Source organism: Simochromis diagramma, unplaced genomic scaffold, assembly GCF_900408965.1.
Source record: "Simochromis diagramma unplaced genomic scaffold, fSimDia1.1 OVJJ01000216.1, whole genome shotgun sequence".
Taxonomy (NCBI): domain Eukaryota; kingdom Metazoa; phylum Chordata; class Actinopteri; order Cichliformes; family Cichlidae; genus Simochromis; species Simochromis diagramma.
Window position 1 is genome coordinate 8,061,731 of NW_024386883.1, and position 19,588 is coordinate 8,081,318.

Here is a 19,588-nt window from a genome sequence, read left to right on the forward strand (position 1 = left end):
TCAACAGCCACCAGATCTCAATCCAATAGCATGTGAGATTTGCATCAAGGAAGTAAATGGCCTGCATTTGTATAGCGCTTTTCTAGTCCCTAAGGACCCCAAAGCAAACACTACATTCAGTCATTCACCCGTTCACACACACATTCACACACTGGCGATGGCAAGCTACAAGTGCAGCCAACAAATCTGCAGCAACTGTGTGATACTGTCATGTCAATATAGACATTGCTTAAAGTGACAGCTCATTGCTAAATTTCATTTTTGTATTTTCCCTCCGGCCTGTTGCTGCTCTTTATCCATCTAGATTTCCAATTACTTTCCCAGATTTTGAGATATTAGCTGTAGTGTACCCACCCTTTCTCACTACAGTGGAACAGGATAGCACTCTGTTGCTCAACCACCAAAAATTACACCTGAAAAAGTCTGAAGCAATCTCTCTTTCCAGAAAAAGACCCAAGGCTTTTCTCATTTCTCTTTTTTATTCCTTCTTGTGTCCTCTCTCCTCCTGCTAGTGACCCAGAAATCTATCACAGTACTCCATGGCTTCAGTGTATTAAAGAGGGATGGCACACAATATGCAAAATAAAGTGTAAAGAGGACCTTCAAAGGACCTTTTATTCATTTGTTGCTTCAGTTGTTCAGTTACCCTTCATTGTTTGAGTGCCTGTGTACATTTAAAAACAGTGATAGTCGCATTGTACTATGTTGTGAATTGAATGTAAAGTAGCCCTAATTATATAACATCTTCTGACCTCTATAATGCCTGAGATCTATGGCTGCAGTAGGGTTTAAAAAAAGGTGCAGCTGGCCAAAAGTCATGTTCTTTTCACAATGCTTCAAAATGAGGCTCCAAAGTGAGAATTACTTGTTTTTTTTTAATGACTCCTCCCTTCTCCTATCTCTTCCTCACCAACTCTGCAGTGGTGGAAGGAATTAGGATGTGAGGAGAGGAGTCAAGGACAGGAACTGCATGTGTGCAATCCAGGAAAAAGCGAAAGAGTGCCGGTGAATGGAAAAACCCACAGAGACTTGTTGTGAGAAATGTCATGAAAGCTCTATTTTCTTTTTTACAGAACTACACCCAGAAACCACAACACACAGAAGACTGAGCTGCTCTGACTGCCACATGGGACTTCAGTTAGACTACCTTTCAATACCTCAGCCAGGCTGATATGTGCATTGAAACACATAAAAACAAACATCCCCTCTACTTTGCTGGACCTGCTGTGCTGACAGATGATTGACGTAATCCCTGAAGCTAGGTTAGAGTTAAACAAGTTGGTAAAAAAACACAGGGTCACAAACACAGAATGCATTTAAATGAGAAAATGGCCATCTCTTCATTTGCTTTTTGAGCTATCACACAAGTTTCATACATACACATATATGCAGGGGTCCATGTACAGTACCACCTGTATGTGTGTTCAAAAAAGGTGGCTCTTTCTGTGTTGACAGGTATCCAGAACAGGAACGAAGCACACGAGCAGAAAGAAAAACAGTCTTTCTGCCCGTCAGCGCTTTTCTTTTCCTCCCCTCATCCATCCTCTCATCAGGTTGCTGTTGTTCTTTCTCTTCCTTTCTTTTTTCCATCACTCACCTTCTCTCATTTTGTCCGCTCTTTCACTCTTTCTGCCCGGCCTCATCACTCTCTCCACTTTCCCTAGCCTCCTCTGCCTTTTCACTCATAACTCTTTAGCTTCTTCTTTTCTCCCCTGTGTGTATCTCTGCCATTCATCTTTCATCTCTCCTCAATTTCACCCCCTCTGGGTACTTTCTTCCCACTTGTGTCATTTGTCTTCCATTTTCAAGCACCATTTGCAAACAGTTGTCAGCAGTTTAATCTCTTCGGGACGGCCGGATGCATCAAGTGTTTCCACATTTCAACAGATTTGTAAGGGACGGCCTCACACGCGGTTTACTTGATACTGTGGACTTTTTTTTTGGTGAATTTAAAAAAACACCTTAACCTATAGACAGTGTAGCCATGCTTATATCCATTTCGTTTCCAAATCATTTATCATGTTCGTTTTCTGTGGAAAGTGCAAAAATAGGTGCAGCAATTTACTGAAACGTGTGCAACAATTCTAATGAGACAGAAAGTCAATATTTGATATGACCACCTTTATTCCAACTCTCATCTGCAAGCTTTCTTGGCATTCCTGGCACTCTTCGGGAATTGTTCTCCGGGCTCCTTGAAGGACACTCAAAGCTCTTCTTTGGACGCTGGCTGCCTTTTGTTTTGTTCTCTGTCAAGATGATCCCTCACTGCTTCAATAATGTTGAGATCTGGGCTCTGATTAGGCCAATCCATGAGTAATGGTGTTCCACTGTGTTGTTTTTTTTTTGTCCAGGTATGCTTTTACTTCACTGGCATTATGTTTGGAATCATTGTCATGATGAAATATTGCCAGCCAGACACTTTCCAGATGGTATTCCATGTTGGATTAAAGTCTGATCATACTTTTCTATGTTAATAATTCCATGAATTTTGACAAGATCCCCAACAACACTGGCTGAAATGCACTGCCAGACCATAACAGAGCCTCCAGCATGTTTTACAAATGGCTGTAGACACTCACCGTTGTATCTCTATCCTAACCAGCCATCTTTCTTTTCCCTATTTCCTGAAGACATGAATTTCAGATACTGTAGATATCTGCTTGTAGATAGCTTGTAGGCCTGCCACTTCTTTTGTCTTTGCACATCATACGGAGATATGCAAAGGTTTTGGCTAATAGCTTTTTGAGAATCAACTTGTTGGTATATAAATCCTATTTTGTGTTATCTGTAACTGTTATCTTTGGCATTTTTCTTAGCTGTTTTTCACCTAAAGAACTGGTCAGAAATGTTGTGTTTTTGTGACAGGCTAAATATAGAGACTAAATATACAATTTAAAATTGGTTCTTTGCCAAGTGTTATCTTATATATGACACAACAGAAAATGAGTTAAAAACAACCCTTAATGAAACATTTTGAAAGCCCTTCAGAAAACCTTTTTTTTTTTCTATTTCCAGAAAGTCTGGCTCTTTGGAAGCAAAAGGTGAAGAAATGATGGCTGACTCAAGACTTTTGCACATGCTTCAGTTAAGACTAAAATGCAAGCATGCAACAGTTTTTTTCTTTTCTACTCAGACTACTTGTCATAGTGCATGTTAGCGTTTTACATGTCGTTTACAACAAATCATCACATTGGAGAAGCTGGGTGTGAGGAATGTTTGGTATTTTTGCTCGTCAGAGGAAATCTTCATCGGTTTTCGTGTTTCAGCGTGATTTAAAACTGGTTGTATCTCTAAGCTCCACGGGTTCTGTGCGAATGAACACATTTTAAGTGCTGTTTGTCACTTCCCGAGTTTCACCTTCCTCTTTGGTGCACAGCAGGCAAAGACACATTACTTGCTGCACTCGCCTGCTATGCCTCCGTAGACCAAAGGCTGAGAGAATTCCTATCTGTCCAAACACAGCTGCTAGAACGACTAAGGATAAAAACCAAAGCTGTGAAAAACTCGCTCGGCATCCAGGTTTGAACAATGTGTGAAAAGAAAGTGGCAGTCAGCCAAGGGCGATGGTTCTACTCCACTACCAGAGAAAATTTCAGTACCACAAGCTTTTCAAGAAGCTGTGAGAAATACAGCTGTTTCTGAGCCAAATTATTCACTGCATTTTAATCTGCACATTGTAGACTAGCATAACACAAACAAGCAGTTATGATGGAACTCATGAAAAAGACACTCATTGAAAGCCCCGAGGTAAGACAAAAGACAGCTGCAGGGGATGTCTGCATGATATATAATTAGCATCACCTTTTGATTTTTCAGGCATATTTTAATCCCGTATATCTATAAATCTGAAGCTTTTAGGGCGTATGTTGTAACTCTTGATCTCTGGATTATGATTTATGTAACAAATCCTTCAATAAAGAACAGAATCCTGACCCACAGAGTCCACTTACGACCCTTTAATGAAGGAAGCAGAGGCGGATCACTTATTATACTGAAACACACAATAGCCTTGACCTCACCTTCAACTTGTTTCATTTCCTGACTGATGAACTCACAAGTAAACACATATGTACCAAGGCCTTGTTCCTTGAAGTCAAGATCATAATTTTTGTCTTCAGATGGGAAGAAAGTCTCCACAGTGTGACTTTATGTACAGACTTGTGTCTCCTTTCTGCTATAAATAGACACACAGAATACCCAGTCTTTGTGAAGACAACTTTATGGGTTAAAGGTAAAAGTAGTTGCAAAACCAAAAAGTGCAAAGAGTGCACAGTCTCACTTTTCTGTGTGTGTTCCTGTAAATAAAGGTTTTGAAGCAATTGCACAGAATTATTCTCAAACAGTTTTAAGGGTTTTTTACACAGCAAAATGGACGGTGAAAAGAAAAACCTTGTTAGGGCTGCAAGCCTGCAATTCTGACTTCAAAGAGGCCTGTTGCTCAACCATCATCCACCCGTGAGTTTGCTTATCCATTACACGGGTGATTTGGCTGATTTTGTCTATGTCAGTGGGTTAAACGTTTTATTTCATCCTCACTGATCTCATCGGGAAGCTATTTTGAGCAAGAACGCTTGAAACACCCACTGTATGCTATACATTGAACAGAAATAGCACAAGGTCACATCTAAACACAGAGAAGCATTCAGCAGATAAAGACCTTCACAATCCCTTCTGTTGGTAGAGACCAAAAACAGAGCAAAAAGAATTTACTGTCATAAATTATTTATAACTGACAGATGAGGTCATAAGCAATTTTACAATGAATACAATATCAGTATTGTGTTTGCAGTTTGTTTCTTTACTATTATTATTTAATGAAGTTACCATTATTATTTACTAATAGTATTGGCATTATCATGTTTAGAACTGTGCAAGTAAATGAAACAGTAGTAAGGGTAAATGTTACTGTTACTGCAGAGCTGTTTATAGGTAGGTGTTATGTCATATTTCCTTCAAAGCCAGTTACTTCCTGTCCAGGAGGATGTGGTGACTTGTTGCTAAGGCACAACACAATCTTTGTACTTCTGTCTGTCTCTTATTTGCTCCATCCCGTAAGCTTCTGTACTGCGCAGGGGAAGTGGTGGAACTGCTTGCAATAAAACAGCAGCGCCCTCTTTATGACACTGTCAATCCTGCTGATTTTCTGTTGTCTAACTGTGTGTAACACAAAATGTGGTGCAGAAACAACACGAATGATATCACTCAGAGATTTGAATCTGAAAGCCCATTTCCAAAAAAGTGTCAAATGTAAATGAAAACAATGCAACAGAATCCAAATCTCATAGACCCACATTTATTCAGAGTAGAAAATAGAAAACATATCAAATGTTTAAGCCAAGAAAATGCACCAAAAAATAAGCACATGGTTTGATGGCACCGACACGTTAGGACATTGCCCTTGTTTACCACTGTGTAGCGTCCCCTCTTCTTTTAAAAACAGTCTGTAAACATCTGGGAACTGAAAAGACCAGCTGCTGGACTTGCGGGAGAGAAATTTCCCATTCTTATCTGATATAAGATGCAGTTGCTCAACAGTTCTGGATTTTCTTTGTTTTATTTTTAATTCCATGACGTCCTAACACGTTCTACTCTTCTACTATAAGCCCTGCTGCTGTATATGCAGTATACTGTCTAGCATTGTCATGCTGAAATACAGAAGGCATTCACTGAAAAAGAGGTAAGCCTGTGATCCTTCTGTTGGTAGATGGGAGCATTTGTTGTACTAAAACCAACGGTGCCTTTCCAGATGCACAAATTGTCAATTTCATAGGCACTAATGCACCCCATACCATCAGAGATGCAATTTTTCAACTGAGCGCTGAAAACAGCACTTGTCCATTTCTGCTTTAGTCCAGAGGATATAATGAAATTTCAATTTATCTGACCACAGCCTGTCCGAGGTACCACAGGGAGAAAGGCGGGGTACACCCTGGACAGGTCTGCAGCCTGATGCAGGAAAAGACATAGAGACAAACTCACATTCACAATAATTGTATGTCTGTGGGAGGTATTGGAAGGCATGGCTGTGGGAGCACACGCAGAGAACTAAACAAACTCAGAAAGGCCTCTGACCAGAGGTGGAGTCGAACTCCGGACTTGCTTACTTTAAGACAACAGTGCTAACACCAGTACTAACATTTATGTAACGATCTATATTTACACATATAATGGTCAGTATGCTGTTTCTTCCTTCTTGATATACAATATTCCTATGCATGTACATAAATCCCGTTGTTCAGATGATCTTACTGTTTTAACTTCCTCTCAGCGTGTCTGCTCTGACCAAAAACAGTGTAATTTCATCTTTTACAAACAACAGATGCGTCCTCTTTTGGAACATAATACATCAGCTAACTGTAGAAAATCAATGAACTAGACAAACACGCACGGTGCACTTGCCTAACTGTGTACTTCAGTTCTTCCCAACTGCTTTTAAACTGACAGACTGACTTAACAATGGGTCATTAATCACATCTGAGAGTCGCCGGAGACACACAAACTGCATGCATGACATATTGTTTTTTTGACCTTGGTGGACTCACGATTGAAGGCATGAGCAGACACTCAAAGCTTTGACCTTTTGATTCTGAGTGCAGCCGCTGCAGACACGGCAGCGATCTCCCAGGAGGATTCAAACCTCTGCTGCTGCTAATGTCTTAAAACTGATCAAAAACTAAACACACACCTCAGCCAGGTTTAATATACTGAGGATTGTTAGATTTTGAGCTTAGGCGTTCCCCGACTTTATTTTTACTTCATCTTTGCAGTAGAGGTTAGATGAGTTTCAGCATTTGCAGGAAATATCCTGTGCATTGTTTCTCAATTACAGGGAAGTGAGCCAGGACAGACTGAGAGTTAACAGTATAAACATGTTTTGGTTGGAGGGCTGCTGCCTGCAGGAGAGAACAATCACATGCCAAAGTCTTCAAAAGAAATATATATATAGAACACCTGTTTGGCAATTCAAAGAGTAGTAGAATATACCAAATAAATCCAAATATTCCTGTGATTTTGTTCAGCGGCATCAAAAATATACCCAGTTCTTCTTCTATGGACAATAATAAATGCATTCCAGCTATGTTCACTTTTTCTTCTCTCTTTTTGTCACATCTTACTTTAATATTATCCAAACTTATAGACTTTACTAATAGTGCAGTGCTTTTTTTCTAGACATACACTGCCACCTCTTGGTGTTTCTCTATATCTACAGATAATATTTTCTTTGGTCTGTCCTGTCAATTTTTTAGCTATTTATTTAGCTATACATTAATAGAATTATCTATTCATGGAATAATTCAATTCAATTTAATTCTGTTTTATTAACAACAGTTGCCTCAAGGCACCTTATACTGCAAGGTAAAGACACTTCAATATTATAAAAAAATCTCCCAACAATCATACAGCCCGCCCAGCCCTTTTAACACAGGAAAAAATATCTTGCAGAACCAGGCTCAGAACTGTACTTGAACACAAGTAAGAAAAATATAGGCAGCCCAGCCTCCTCATAGCTGTACTTATCAAATAGGTGCATGAACTAGTAGACAGTTGCATCTGTGGTATAAATGTGAAAATCCTAGGTGATTTTCAGAAAAGTTGAACTCTGACCTTGACCTTGAGGTCGAGATTCTTCTCCTCTGGGATTTTTTAGTAAATGCACGTATGGTGTACATTTCAAAATCCTACGTTGCCTCGTTCTCAGGTAATGGCACTCACAAACTTGGGTGTCCAAATTTAGCTCATATACCCGACATAAGCGACTGTAAACCAGTAACGACAGCTACTTCACTACGTGTGGGAATTTACACTTAATAGTTGGAATCAAAGTCATAAACTATTAATAGTTCATATTTTTTTCGTTTTAATCCTTGGTACGCGGAACTTCAGAAATAATTTGTTCGCCAGAATCACTTATCCGCTACAAAATTAATCTAATTTAAATACGTATGACTAGAATTTCCACTCTTTACACCCCCTGTGGAGCTAAAAATGAGGTACAAATTTAAAATAAGTGTAAAAAAAAAAAAAAGATGCACATTTGTTGACTGGAATATAAAAGAGCAAAGGCGAAGAAACACCGAAGCAAAGCTGATAGAAATGTTCACAAAAATATAGGCACGACTATTGACTATTTTTGACGCACTTTGGAATTCGGACGCTGTTCGGCGCTCTCTCATCGCGAGAAAAGCCCCGGCCTTGCCCGGCCAAAGATGCTCCGGCATCTCCAGAGTCTGCGAACACCCCCAGAAACTCAGCATCCAGCATTTCAGCCCTGACGCCGGAGCGCACCGGTTTACAGGCGACCTCAGAGGCGCTGCTGTGACAGAACAGTTTGCAATGGACACGTCTGCACCGGAACCGAGGACCACTGAGGTTTGTGAGGTGGAGGAGGCAGAAGAAGCTGTAAGCTTGAGGAGAAGTAGTAAATCGTCAGTTTCCATTTAATTCCTGCCTTTACGCAGGGTGGAGAGGCAGCGCGATCCGCCGCCTGACAGTAATCCTCTGCCCGGGAGGAGCAGGGAAAGCCCTTTCAAGGCTGAGGCAGAGTGAGGGAGGGAGAGTTTTAAGTCGGACGGGGAACGAGAGAGTTGTCATATTCGGAGCTTTTGCCCTGCCACTCGAGGTTTAACTGATCTGCTCCAGAGCCCGGGGCGACTCTCATTCAAGCTTCTGGGAATTAACTTCGCACCATGAGCGGACCGACGGACGGTAAGCAGTGTGCGCGAATCTGCCTGATCAATACCACAGTGTCCTGAGAGGGCTTAGCTTGAAGTAGACATAAAGAGCCCCTCGCCAAGGTTATTGATCACTGGCTCACTTATTGACAGGCTGTTAACTAGCTTTTTTTTGGCTGTGGCATTTTGAAACAGAGCATGATATTGGTTATAGATCGGATTCATCAATGTTTTCCTCAATGTCATTGCCAGATCTGAGGACTGTCAGCAGTATGAACTGACTCATGAAGGACTCCAACAGTAGAGAAATTTCCAAAGTCATATCACCCAGCAGGCTGTTTCCTTTTATTGACCCAATATTTAAAATCACTACTCGAACATTTACTTTTTGAGGCAGATTTTATTGTTATTATTCTTATTCTATTATTCTTTGTGTGTGTGTGTGTGTGTGTGTGTGTGTGTGTGTGTGTGTGTGTGTGTGAAAGAGAGACATCATTTTTGTAGTCAATACAAGTAAGACGTTCAGAAGACTTTGTGATGGCTTGTCAGATGTATTGTCAGATGTATTTTGGAGAGAAGAAGCCTGCTGTTCTTTGATAGCTGGAAGACAAAAGAGCTCATCTGTAGTTGACACTGTGCTGGGTGCACATATTAAAATGCATCAGTGACTCAACATAGCACCAAATAAAAGCAGGTTTTTTATTAATGTGAAACCACCTAATCCCAGAATTGTATCTCTGAAGGAACATAGAACAAAGTGGATCTGCTGCTTCTACACAGTGCTTTCCAGTAAGAGCTACCAAGCAGCTGCCTTCTCCTCCTAGCAGCCATTCAATTTTATACCTCCCACCACAGGGAATAGTTAACCTTATAAGGGCTTTGGTGGTGCTACACTTGTACAAGTAGTACCATGTCAGTATAGCTGAGGCCACCCCCAGCTGAGTGACTGTAACCCCCACAAACTCTGCCACAGAAAAGAAGAGGATTATCTGTTTGCTGGCTGATTTGGTTCAGAGCTTTATTGGTATATTCATGCTTTTTACCAATGAAGTCACAGGTCAGAATAAACATGAGACGCTTTCAAACAGAGCAGAATAACTGGGGTGACTTATGAAGTCACGAGATAAATCGGATGGATCCCCAGACTGTTAAATGATTCATGCTTTAGATGTTTTTTATATTTTTTGCATGCTTTGTGTGAATCACTGGATATCTCAACTCTACTGCAACTCAACTATTCAAATAATTTAACTTGTTCAATCAGTGGTTTCCAGTCGTTCGTTGGGACCCATCATGAGGTCTCAATTATACAAACGTAAAAATTTCAGTGGTTTTACTTATGAGTTACTGCATATTAGGCATCATTTGTGCCATTTTATTTTCAAGGGGTCACTAATGCACTCCTCAAAAATAATAAAGGGAACTCTTGATCATCACAATATAACATGAAATCAGTTAAACTTCATAAATCTGACCAGTCAGAAAGCATTTCACCTGCTTTAGTGCAGCTGAATGCAACAACAGGTGCACTGTTGTGGTCTCTTTTTATCCTTCCTGACCTCCTTTCTGTACTTCGGCTTCTTGCTGGTGTCCTTGTCAATTCTTTTAGCACCAGATGATGTCTGCTGCTCATTGAGATTGCACATGTAGTCCAGCTCCAGCACGTATTCATACGTGGTTTTATGAGAAGGTTTGCTGTGTCTCTCAGCACAGTCTCCAGAGTGACTGGGCGAAATGAGGAGTACTGAACGCAGCTGTGGTTTGAATAAAAACAGGAGGCCTGGCATTGCCAGAGCCCTACTAAATGACCTCTAGCGAGCAATTCATGTGCATGTTTCTGACCTAACTATTACAAACAGACTCCATGAGCATTGCATGAGATGCTGATGTTCTCTAATGGGATCTGTGCTCACAATCAAGCACAATGCAGCTCAGTTGGCATTCACCAAGGATATGCAGATGTCTGTGAAGAGAACAGCACCTCTGGTGGACCTGCCAGTTCTGGTCTTCTCTGGCAAATGCCAAGTGAGAGAGAGATTGGAAATTCTAGTTACTTTTAATAATTTATCAGCATCATACATCCGTGATATCAATAACACTCACCAGCCATTACACAAGGTACACCTGCCTGTTACTGGGTTGCATCGCTTTTGCCTTCAGAACTGACTTACTTTTTCATGGTATAGATTCAACAAGGTGCACGAAACATCCCTCAGACATTTTGGTCCATGTGGATTTCATGGCATCACACAGTTGTTGCAGATTTTTTGGCTGCACATCCACGATGTAAATCTCCTGTTTTACTACATCTAAAAGTTACTCTGTTGGATTTTGATCTGGGACTTGCGGAGGCCATTTAGACCCATTGTGACATTCCAGAAACCAGTTTGAGATGATTTGAGTTTTGAAGATGAGCACACTGAGGTCACAAAAACATCCACATGGTCAGCAGCAATATTCAGGTTGGCTGTGGCGTTTAAATGATGCTGAGGTGGTACTAAGGGGTCCGAGAAAAGGCCCCGCACACACCATAACGCCACCACCACCTGAATTGTGATGTAAAGATGTTGTTTACATCACATTCTGACCCTGCCATCCAAATGCTGCAGCAGAAATCGGGCTCATTATCAGGAAAACATTTTCCAGTTTTATTATTGTCAATTTTGGTGTGAACTGTAGCCTTAGTTTCCTTTTCTTAGCTTACAGGAACTGCACCTGGTGTGGTCTTCTGCTGCTGTAGCCCATCAGCTTCAAGGTTTGAGGTGCTATGCATTTTAAGACTATCCTCTGCATACTTTAGCTGTAACGAAAGGTTATTTCATCGACTGTTGCCTTCCTATCAGCTTGAAGGAATGTGGCAATTCTCCTCTGACCTCTGACATCAATAAGGCATTTTCTCCCAGAGAGCTGCCACTCACTGGATATTTTATCTTTAAAATGCCAGTTTATCAGCAGTTTGTGGAAAACTCAGACCAGACTGGCACAACAACCATGCTGAATTCAGAGTCACTTAAATCACATTTTTTCTTCTTTCTGATGCTCAGTTTGAGCTTCAGCAGGTTGCATTAAGGGGTACACAGGGTACCTAATGAGGTGGCTCTGACTGTATATATAAATGATACAGCGATTCTCTCATCTGTAACTGGAAAGAAAATGTATTTTTTCACTGCACTCTGGTGTTATTGTCAGTATTATCATCATTATTAAATAGTAATAATGTCATGTGATGTTAATTTCCTTTAACTAGCTCCTTCATTTCCTTTCCTCCAATGGGAGCCTCTTATTTTTCATCACAAATCTGCAAATTCCTGAAAGTTTTAGTCAGGGTAATATGTTAGGAAGACCGCCCTTTTTGAATAAAAACAGATATTTTTGATTATTGTATTGGTCATGTATTGCTTAAAGAAGCAAATGTTATACAGAGCAGTTATTTGTTGTGTGGACAGAACTTTTCCTATCTCCATTATCAAGAAAGCAGTACCCATGCTACATACACACACACACACACACACTGCATATACAGTACACGCACACAGCACGAGTTCAAATTCCAAAATTTAGATCACTTAAACCTGCTAATAACACACACACACACACACACACACGCACACAGTAACACATTTAATTTCTCAGCCACACACAGGTGGCTCAAATCTTTCTATGTCTGTTGTTCCAGTTCTTGTGCTGCCATCTGGCTACAAAACCAATGCCAGCTTCTGTGATATACACACACACACACACACACACACACACACACACACACACACACACACACACACACACACACACACACACACACACACACACACACGTGTACTTGATGATACAATTTGTTAGGAAACATTTTTGTCCCAGTTTTACCTTTTCTTTATCATGAAAACATTTTTAGATTCACAACCCTCTCTTTCCGTGTCTCTCCTGCTGTCACCAGCTTAACCTGCCAGCGTGGTGTTTGCTGTGATTGCATAATACTCTGAGATGCAGCAGCATTAACTGTAATGTAATTGAATTGAGCAGAATACAGTAGAATTGTTGCTCAGAGTGCTGTACGGTCTGTTGAGCGCAATTTACTTTTATGGCAAAACAAAATTTAATGAGTCAGGCAGTGAATTTTAATCCTCCCACTGCTCTTTTCCTGTGCTGTCCTTTCATCACACAGATGTGGTACATGGACATGTGTGTCTGGGAGAAGTTAAAGAAAGGCCTTTTTCATTAAAATGGATTTGACTAGTTTCATAAGGATGACAGAGGTGTAATCTCACAAAGACCCCAGAGTGCACTGTTCTCTCTCCAGCAGTGTGTGTATCTTTGCTATTCTGCATGTATGTTGAGATTTGACATCATTCAGAGCTTTATTGACATATGCAAAAAGATTAAGTCAGAAAATGCAATGCAGTGGTTTGCTGCCATCCAGGATTAGAAATGGAAAAAGTAAATATATAGGAAAGGGAAGGTAGTCAGGACTGAGGGAGATTGCACTACCTGAAGGCAACATTGTAGACATAGAGGACAGAACTTGGAATCCCACAGGCAAACGGGAAACATGAAGAGCTTGCTAGAAAAGCTGCAACCACCAAATACCTGCAGAGACTAAGGCAAATCCTGTGGAGTCAGTCGAATGGGAAGAACAACCATCAACACCTACGCCCTGCTGCCCGTTAGATATCCTGTTGGGATAATCAGCTGATCAAAGGAGGAGATAGAAGCCACTGATATCAAGGCAAGAAAGCTGCTTTCCATGCATGGAAGTCCAGCACCCTGAGACTGTATGCTAAGTGGAAGGAAGTAGGTGGAGGACTAGTGATTGTCAGAACCACTATTATCAGGAAGATGACCACGACTGACCACTTGCTTAGTCAATACCACAGGCAGCAGAAATCTGAGAAAGAAGAGGAGCAAGAAGAGGAACCATCATGGAAGGACAGGTCCTTGCATGGCATGGACCACCTTTACATAGAAGAAGTGGCTGATATTGGGAAATCCTACCAGTAGCTAGATTGAAAGGCAGCACAGAGGCATTAATCATGGCAGCAGAGGAACAAGCTCTGAGCGCACGATCCATAGAGGCTGCGGTCTATTACACCAGTCAAGACTCCGGGTGCAGGCTGTGTAAAGATGCCCCTGAGACAATCCAGCACATAACAGCGGGTGCAAGATGCTAGCAGGCAGGGCATACATGAAACGCCATAACCAAGTGGCCGGCATAGTATAGAGGAACATCTGTGCTGAGTATAACCTGGAAGTCCCGAGGTCAAAATGTGAGACCCCCCTCCAGGATGATTGAGAATGACTGAGCTAAGATGCTGCGGGACTTCCAGATAAACTGGTGATGGCTAACCATTGATAATGGACATGGACATAGTAATGGTGGACAGACAGAAGAAGACAGATGATAGATGTTGTCTATGTGCCTTGCAATAATAATGGTTGTAAGTCAGGCTGATCTCCCTTGCAGACTAAGAGGCTTCTGAAGACATTGGGTACAAAGTCAATCTCTTCATGTTTTGTGAACATTCAATCAAGTGTGTACGCTGGTGTGTCTGTTCTATTACTGTAAATGTTTTTATTCATGTTTTCTGACTTACTGATCCAACAGGATTGGTTGCCATAGTGTTTGTGCACCATTTAACAAGAGTGTCATCTGAAGGCCACACTGACGTTTTTTTTTTGAGCGGTTGATGTTGGAAAGTAATTGTTGCCTTGTAGAACTGATTGCTTTCATCTTAACTCATGAGGCAAAATTGAGAAACTGTTTTCAAATTCATTAAGATTCATTGTTTTGCCATCCCTGTAACAACATGCTTGGCTGAAAAAGGCGTTTAAAACCTTGTCATTTTGAGGCTGTGGAGCAAAAAGATAACAAGTAACATGCTTTTTCATCCTTGCCTCTCTTCTTTTCTCTGCCAGCAGTTCAGTACCAGTCGAGCCTCTATGGAGGAAACAGCAGCAGCAGCTCTCCCGTCTCCAGCCGTGGAAATTCACCCATCGTGTGTGAGCGCTGTGGGGAGGTTTGTCGTGGGGAGGTGGTGCGTGTGAAGAACACACACTTTCACGTTAACTGCTTCACTTGCAAAGGTAAAAGAAAAAAAACTAATAAACCCACACACAAACATGCTTTATGTATGTATTTATTTGTTTGTTTTTTACATTGCACACACATAAAAAACTCATTAAGTGTGCACCACAGTTATATCTGCTTCCGTACTCCACTCTTACCCTTACATACAAGGGTTTAAATTCATTTGTTTTTCAGTCTTGGTCTAATGCATTTCATCCGCATCAATTTACATACTTAAATATTAAATAATTACTCAGACAAGAAGGAACCAAGGCAGTTGAATAATTGCTAGCTTCTTCTTGCTCACTGAAATGGAGGCTGAACCACAACTTCACCGGGAACAGCCAGAACAAATTAGAGACACAGATTTGGAAAATAGTTCTGTCTCCAGAGACAAAAATTATGTTGATGTAGGAAATATCATTTAGCACAGTGGAAAGATCGTTGGTCATTTAAACATATAAGGCATTGTACTTCTGTCCAGATTTTCCGGCCACATAACATGCATAATATCATATTTTAAATCACCCAGATGCACATGTAAAGAAAACTGCTATGCATAATTGTTCAAGGTCTGTTAAATAACTTTCCTCCTTTTTTCATGTTGTTCCAATTCTGGATACTCACGAAAAACCTGGTTAATTGGTCAGAAAATGAGACTGAAATATGTACAACTGTGTTTTTAGACAGACTGAGGTCCTGTGTAGAAAGTTATTTAAAAGACTGCAATGTTTTGAAGTCATTTAACATATATTTTAAATAGAAAATGCCCCCAGTAAAAAAAACTAAAAAAACTAACTAAAAGAAAACAGTAGGTGACTTGATACTAAGAAATGTGTTTTTGTTTTTTATTTTATTGTCCTCTTATAGAATTTGATTCTTGCAAAATGTTTCAGAAAAAAATGGTCTAATGATAACGTCTACAAATGAACAAGGTTAATTCGTCACCTGACTGAGCATTCCTGAGAGTTCAGTCTCTCGGGGATGCTCGAAAAAGCACCAAAGTAAGAAAAAAAAGACAGAATGACTGATTGAATGACTGTGATCTTCAGGCCCTCAGGAGACACTGAAATAAACAGTTTGTAGCTGCAGCCATTAATGGAAAACTCCACCATGCAAAGAATCACATATCAACAAGTTCCAGAAGTGCCGATTTAAGGAGGATTGAAGTGTAGTGGAAAACTGGGACCCTGTGGCTTGTTGCCAACACAGTTCAATCTCAAGCAGGAATGGGGACACTGTTGTTTGAAAACCACTACATTTGGTCTCTTCGGTTCTCAAACACCCGTTAAAACTCAAAGTCAAAATTTCTTCTTCTTTCAGCTGAAGAGCTTTCAGCTTTAAAGACTAGCTCGTGTGAACCAAACGCATATGCCTGAGACTGCTCTGAAATCTTGGAATGATGAGCCACGGTTTTCCTTATATGGGGACAGGGCTTATAAGCTCTGGGTTCTGTACATAAAAACAGGCGAGGGGCAGCCAATGAGAAAAAAAAGAGGCTTTCAGGGATGCAAGTCTTAAAGAAACAGGAGCTATAAGTGGCTTATTTGACACTGAAAATGAGCTGCAGCGCTGCATCAATGCCATGCATAAAGTAAAATAAATAAAGGATTTCTAATTTACCCTAGCGGAAAATTAAATTATATCGATGTTAAGGAAGCGGCTTTTTTGGAAAATACGCTTACCACGCTTGCTTGCAGAGATAAAGCTTAGCTTTGCCTATTAGTTTCGCATAGCACAAAGACACAGTCTGGGTGAAACAGGTAGCATGGGTATGAATATCGCTGTTCTCCAAAAGAAAAACTGACCCTCTTGCAACTAAGGTTAGCAGTAAGGTAGTAACACATAGGCAAAAAATTGTATAAAGTGAGCAAATCTCCAAAAATAAATCCTAGCTGTAAGCAGTGGATGCAGGTGTAAAGAAGCAGAGGAAAGATTTAATCATTTAGATTTAGTGTGAGGCCCTGTTTTTAGTAACACAGCTATACGCTTTTTTAAAAACATGTTTATGCATGACAGTGTGCATTTGTGCATGTAGTTGTGCGTGCAAACCCGGAACTATATATGTCACTTGATGTCTCTGCATGGTTGAGCTCCACCAGCGAGCAGGTGGGACAGAAGGCACTAACACAGCTTTGCAGTCAGCAGCTAGCTTAGCAGTGCAGTCAGCAGGTTTTCAGCCCCTAGTCAGACTCCAACCAGCTAACCTCCTTTCACGGGCCGGGACCTACACAGTCCCAAAGCATACTGCAAGACAACACAGTTTTCTCTGTTTGATCTGACAGAAGCATCGCATCAATGCACTCAGTCACAAAGAACAGAAGAAGAGGATTTTCTATTTTTTTTTCTTTTCTTTCATGGAACGCCATGTTTTATCTCACACACCATTACTTACAGATGCAGATCTTAAAATAGCCTGAGGTGAAATGACTCTTTTGGTTGTTTGGATGAATAATTGATTATCTGCTCGATTGAAGCACTCACTCCTCCTGACGGGACATAAGCCAGATGTACTGACAGAAGTGTCCCGTTTGATATTAAAGTTCATATTATTATGGACAATTGATCTTGCAGAGTAAGCTTAATGACTTTTAGCTAATGGCACAGTCCATTAGTACTTCATCAGCAGAGGAGACGTCAGCTGATGGAGCAGATAAGAATCAAAACGTCAGCTTTTAGTACACAGATGTCTGGTTTTTCCACTCTTCTGCTTGTTATCTTCTTCTTGCTTCTGCTCTCCCGTGCTGTCACTCTCTCGTCCCACCTTCTTTGTTTTGTAGATGTGAATGTCAGTGAGTTACAATGCATCTTTGGTAAACAGCTTGCCTGTTAACGTGACTATTCAGGAAAGAACAGGGGTATTTTTAGGGAACAAAGACATTAGAGTGAGATGGATGAGGCAGCTACACTCTATTTTAGAGTGACTCAAATTGTTTTTTAATGTGTTGTGAAGTGACTAGTGGTGATGGTGGTATGCAATGAAATCAAGATCTTGGGCCTTTTTAATGACATATAAATTAAACGTATTGAAAACCTGGAACTATTTAATGACATTTAATTATAAGTTTTCATTGAGTCAGAGAATAGAAATCTAGATCAGACTGGCAGTATAAGAAGTCTGTGATGTGATGCATGAAGAAAAGACCGTGCACGGTTTTTCTGACACTTTTAGTCGTGAAAATATTAACCAGTTTGTTTTATTGAAATGTCTCAACAAGTATTCAGTAAATTTTTTGTGTAATTTGGTGACTTAGCAGCAATAACATCAAGGTATATTTTTTCTAGGACTTTATCAGTCTCTTACATGGTTGTGGAGGAATTTTGGACCACTTTTTCTACAAAGTTATTTTAGTTCATCGAGGCTTACAGGCATTCATTTATGTACAGCTCTCTTCAAGTCCCACCACAGGATATCATTTACCAACACCCAATTATTTTCTTTTTCTGTTGTAGATTTGCTACTGTGCTTGAGATCATTCTCATTTTGTATGGCCCAGTTTGGACCAAGCTTTAGCTGTTGGACAGATGTCCTCATATTTGACTCTAGAATACTTTGGTACATGGTCGACTCAGTGACTGCAGGGTATCCAGGTACGGTGGCTGTAAAACAAGCCCAAATCCTTATTCATCCACCGCCATGCTTAACAGTTAGTATGAGGTGTTTGTGCTGATATACTGTGTTCTCTGTGCATTATGGCCAAACATCTCCACTTTGGTCTCATTTGTCCAGTGGCCACTGGATGCAACTTTGCAAACCTAAGCTGTGTTGCCATGTTCTTTTTAGAGAGAAGAGGCTTCCTTCTGGTAACCCTTCCAAAAAAGACATAATTTCTCAGTTTTTTCTGATTGTACTATCATAAAATTTGACATTTGGTATGCTAACTGAGACCTGTAGAGTCTGTAGCTCTTGGGTTTTTTCAGTTTTTCTAGCCATTGCACGGTCTGATCTTGGCATAAATTTGATGGAAACTCCACTCCTGGGAACACCAGGGCACTGTGTTAACACACCTGAATGCTACAGAACAGCAAACATCTGCTGTTATAGAGAGAGTTGCACCTGCTATGATCAGTTAATGAAGTGCATCTCATTAGCCGCACCTTCTGCTACTTACCCTCTTAATTCCTATGGAAGCAGTAAAGATGTACTTTTTTAGAGGACTGGTCAGAGCGTTGTATGTAACACTCTGTCCAGTATATAACCAATTTTTTTTAAACTTAAGCTCACTACCGTGCAGAAGTAACTTCATCCCATGTGCAATTTAGAGCTGAAAGTTGTACCAAAAAAATGGCCTTGTACACATTCTAATATACTTGTCATCAATGTGAATTTTCATAAAACAGATAAAAAAAATGTGGCTGCACATAATGATTTCTCTGAAAATCTCTCATACAGCATTTCATTTAAAATCTGACTGACAAATGTTGACTATTCACAACCTCAGCGTCAAACAATACTGCCAAAATCCATGCTGTAGCACATAATTCTGCCTTTGTACAGTTAGACCACAGACTGATTAGACTCGTGCTTTTCCCTTTTCCCCTCATCAGTTTCTCTTTGATCCTTCTGTCCCGATCACACACTCATGCAAATCCAGACGGGCTACAGAAAAGGAAATCCATCTTAAACTGATGATGCTAATAGATGAGGGAAGACAGTGACGGGATGGTAGATGTGTGCTGGATGGACAGATCAATAGCCTCATTGATACCTCCCTAGAGTCCCCCCGCATCTTTCTCTACGTCCTCATCCCTTCACTTTGCTGTCTGCTTTCCTTTCTCCTCACATATGATGCTCTTTCTCTATTCAGCTTCCTCTAATCTCTCCCTCGACTCCCATCTTGCTCTTCTTCGTCTTCCT

At 40.6% G+C, this 19,588-nt stretch overlaps 1 protein-coding gene across 3 annotated transcripts in view; it reads left to right on the forward strand.

The window, feature by feature from the left end:
* The first annotated feature begins 8,109 nt into the window (after window positions 1-8,109).
* Window positions 8,110-19,588, forward strand: part of LOC120733723 (actin-binding LIM protein 3-like) — a 59,164-nt gene continuing 47,685 nt past the window's right edge. The window contains exons 1-3 of one of the 3 annotated variants that reach the window (XM_040032085.1): window positions 8,110-8,370; window positions 8,460-8,706; window positions 14,580-14,747. In XM_040032085.1, coding sequence (XP_039888019.1) covers window positions 8,688-8,706; window positions 14,580-14,747 — 187 coding nt within the window. In that variant the 5' untranslated portion in view covers window positions 8,110-8,370; window positions 8,460-8,687. Of the gene's footprint in view, window positions 8,707-14,579; window positions 14,748-19,588 lie in introns of all 3 variants that reach the window. The other 2 variants (XM_040032086.1, XM_040032087.1) reach the window with 2 other exon arrangements.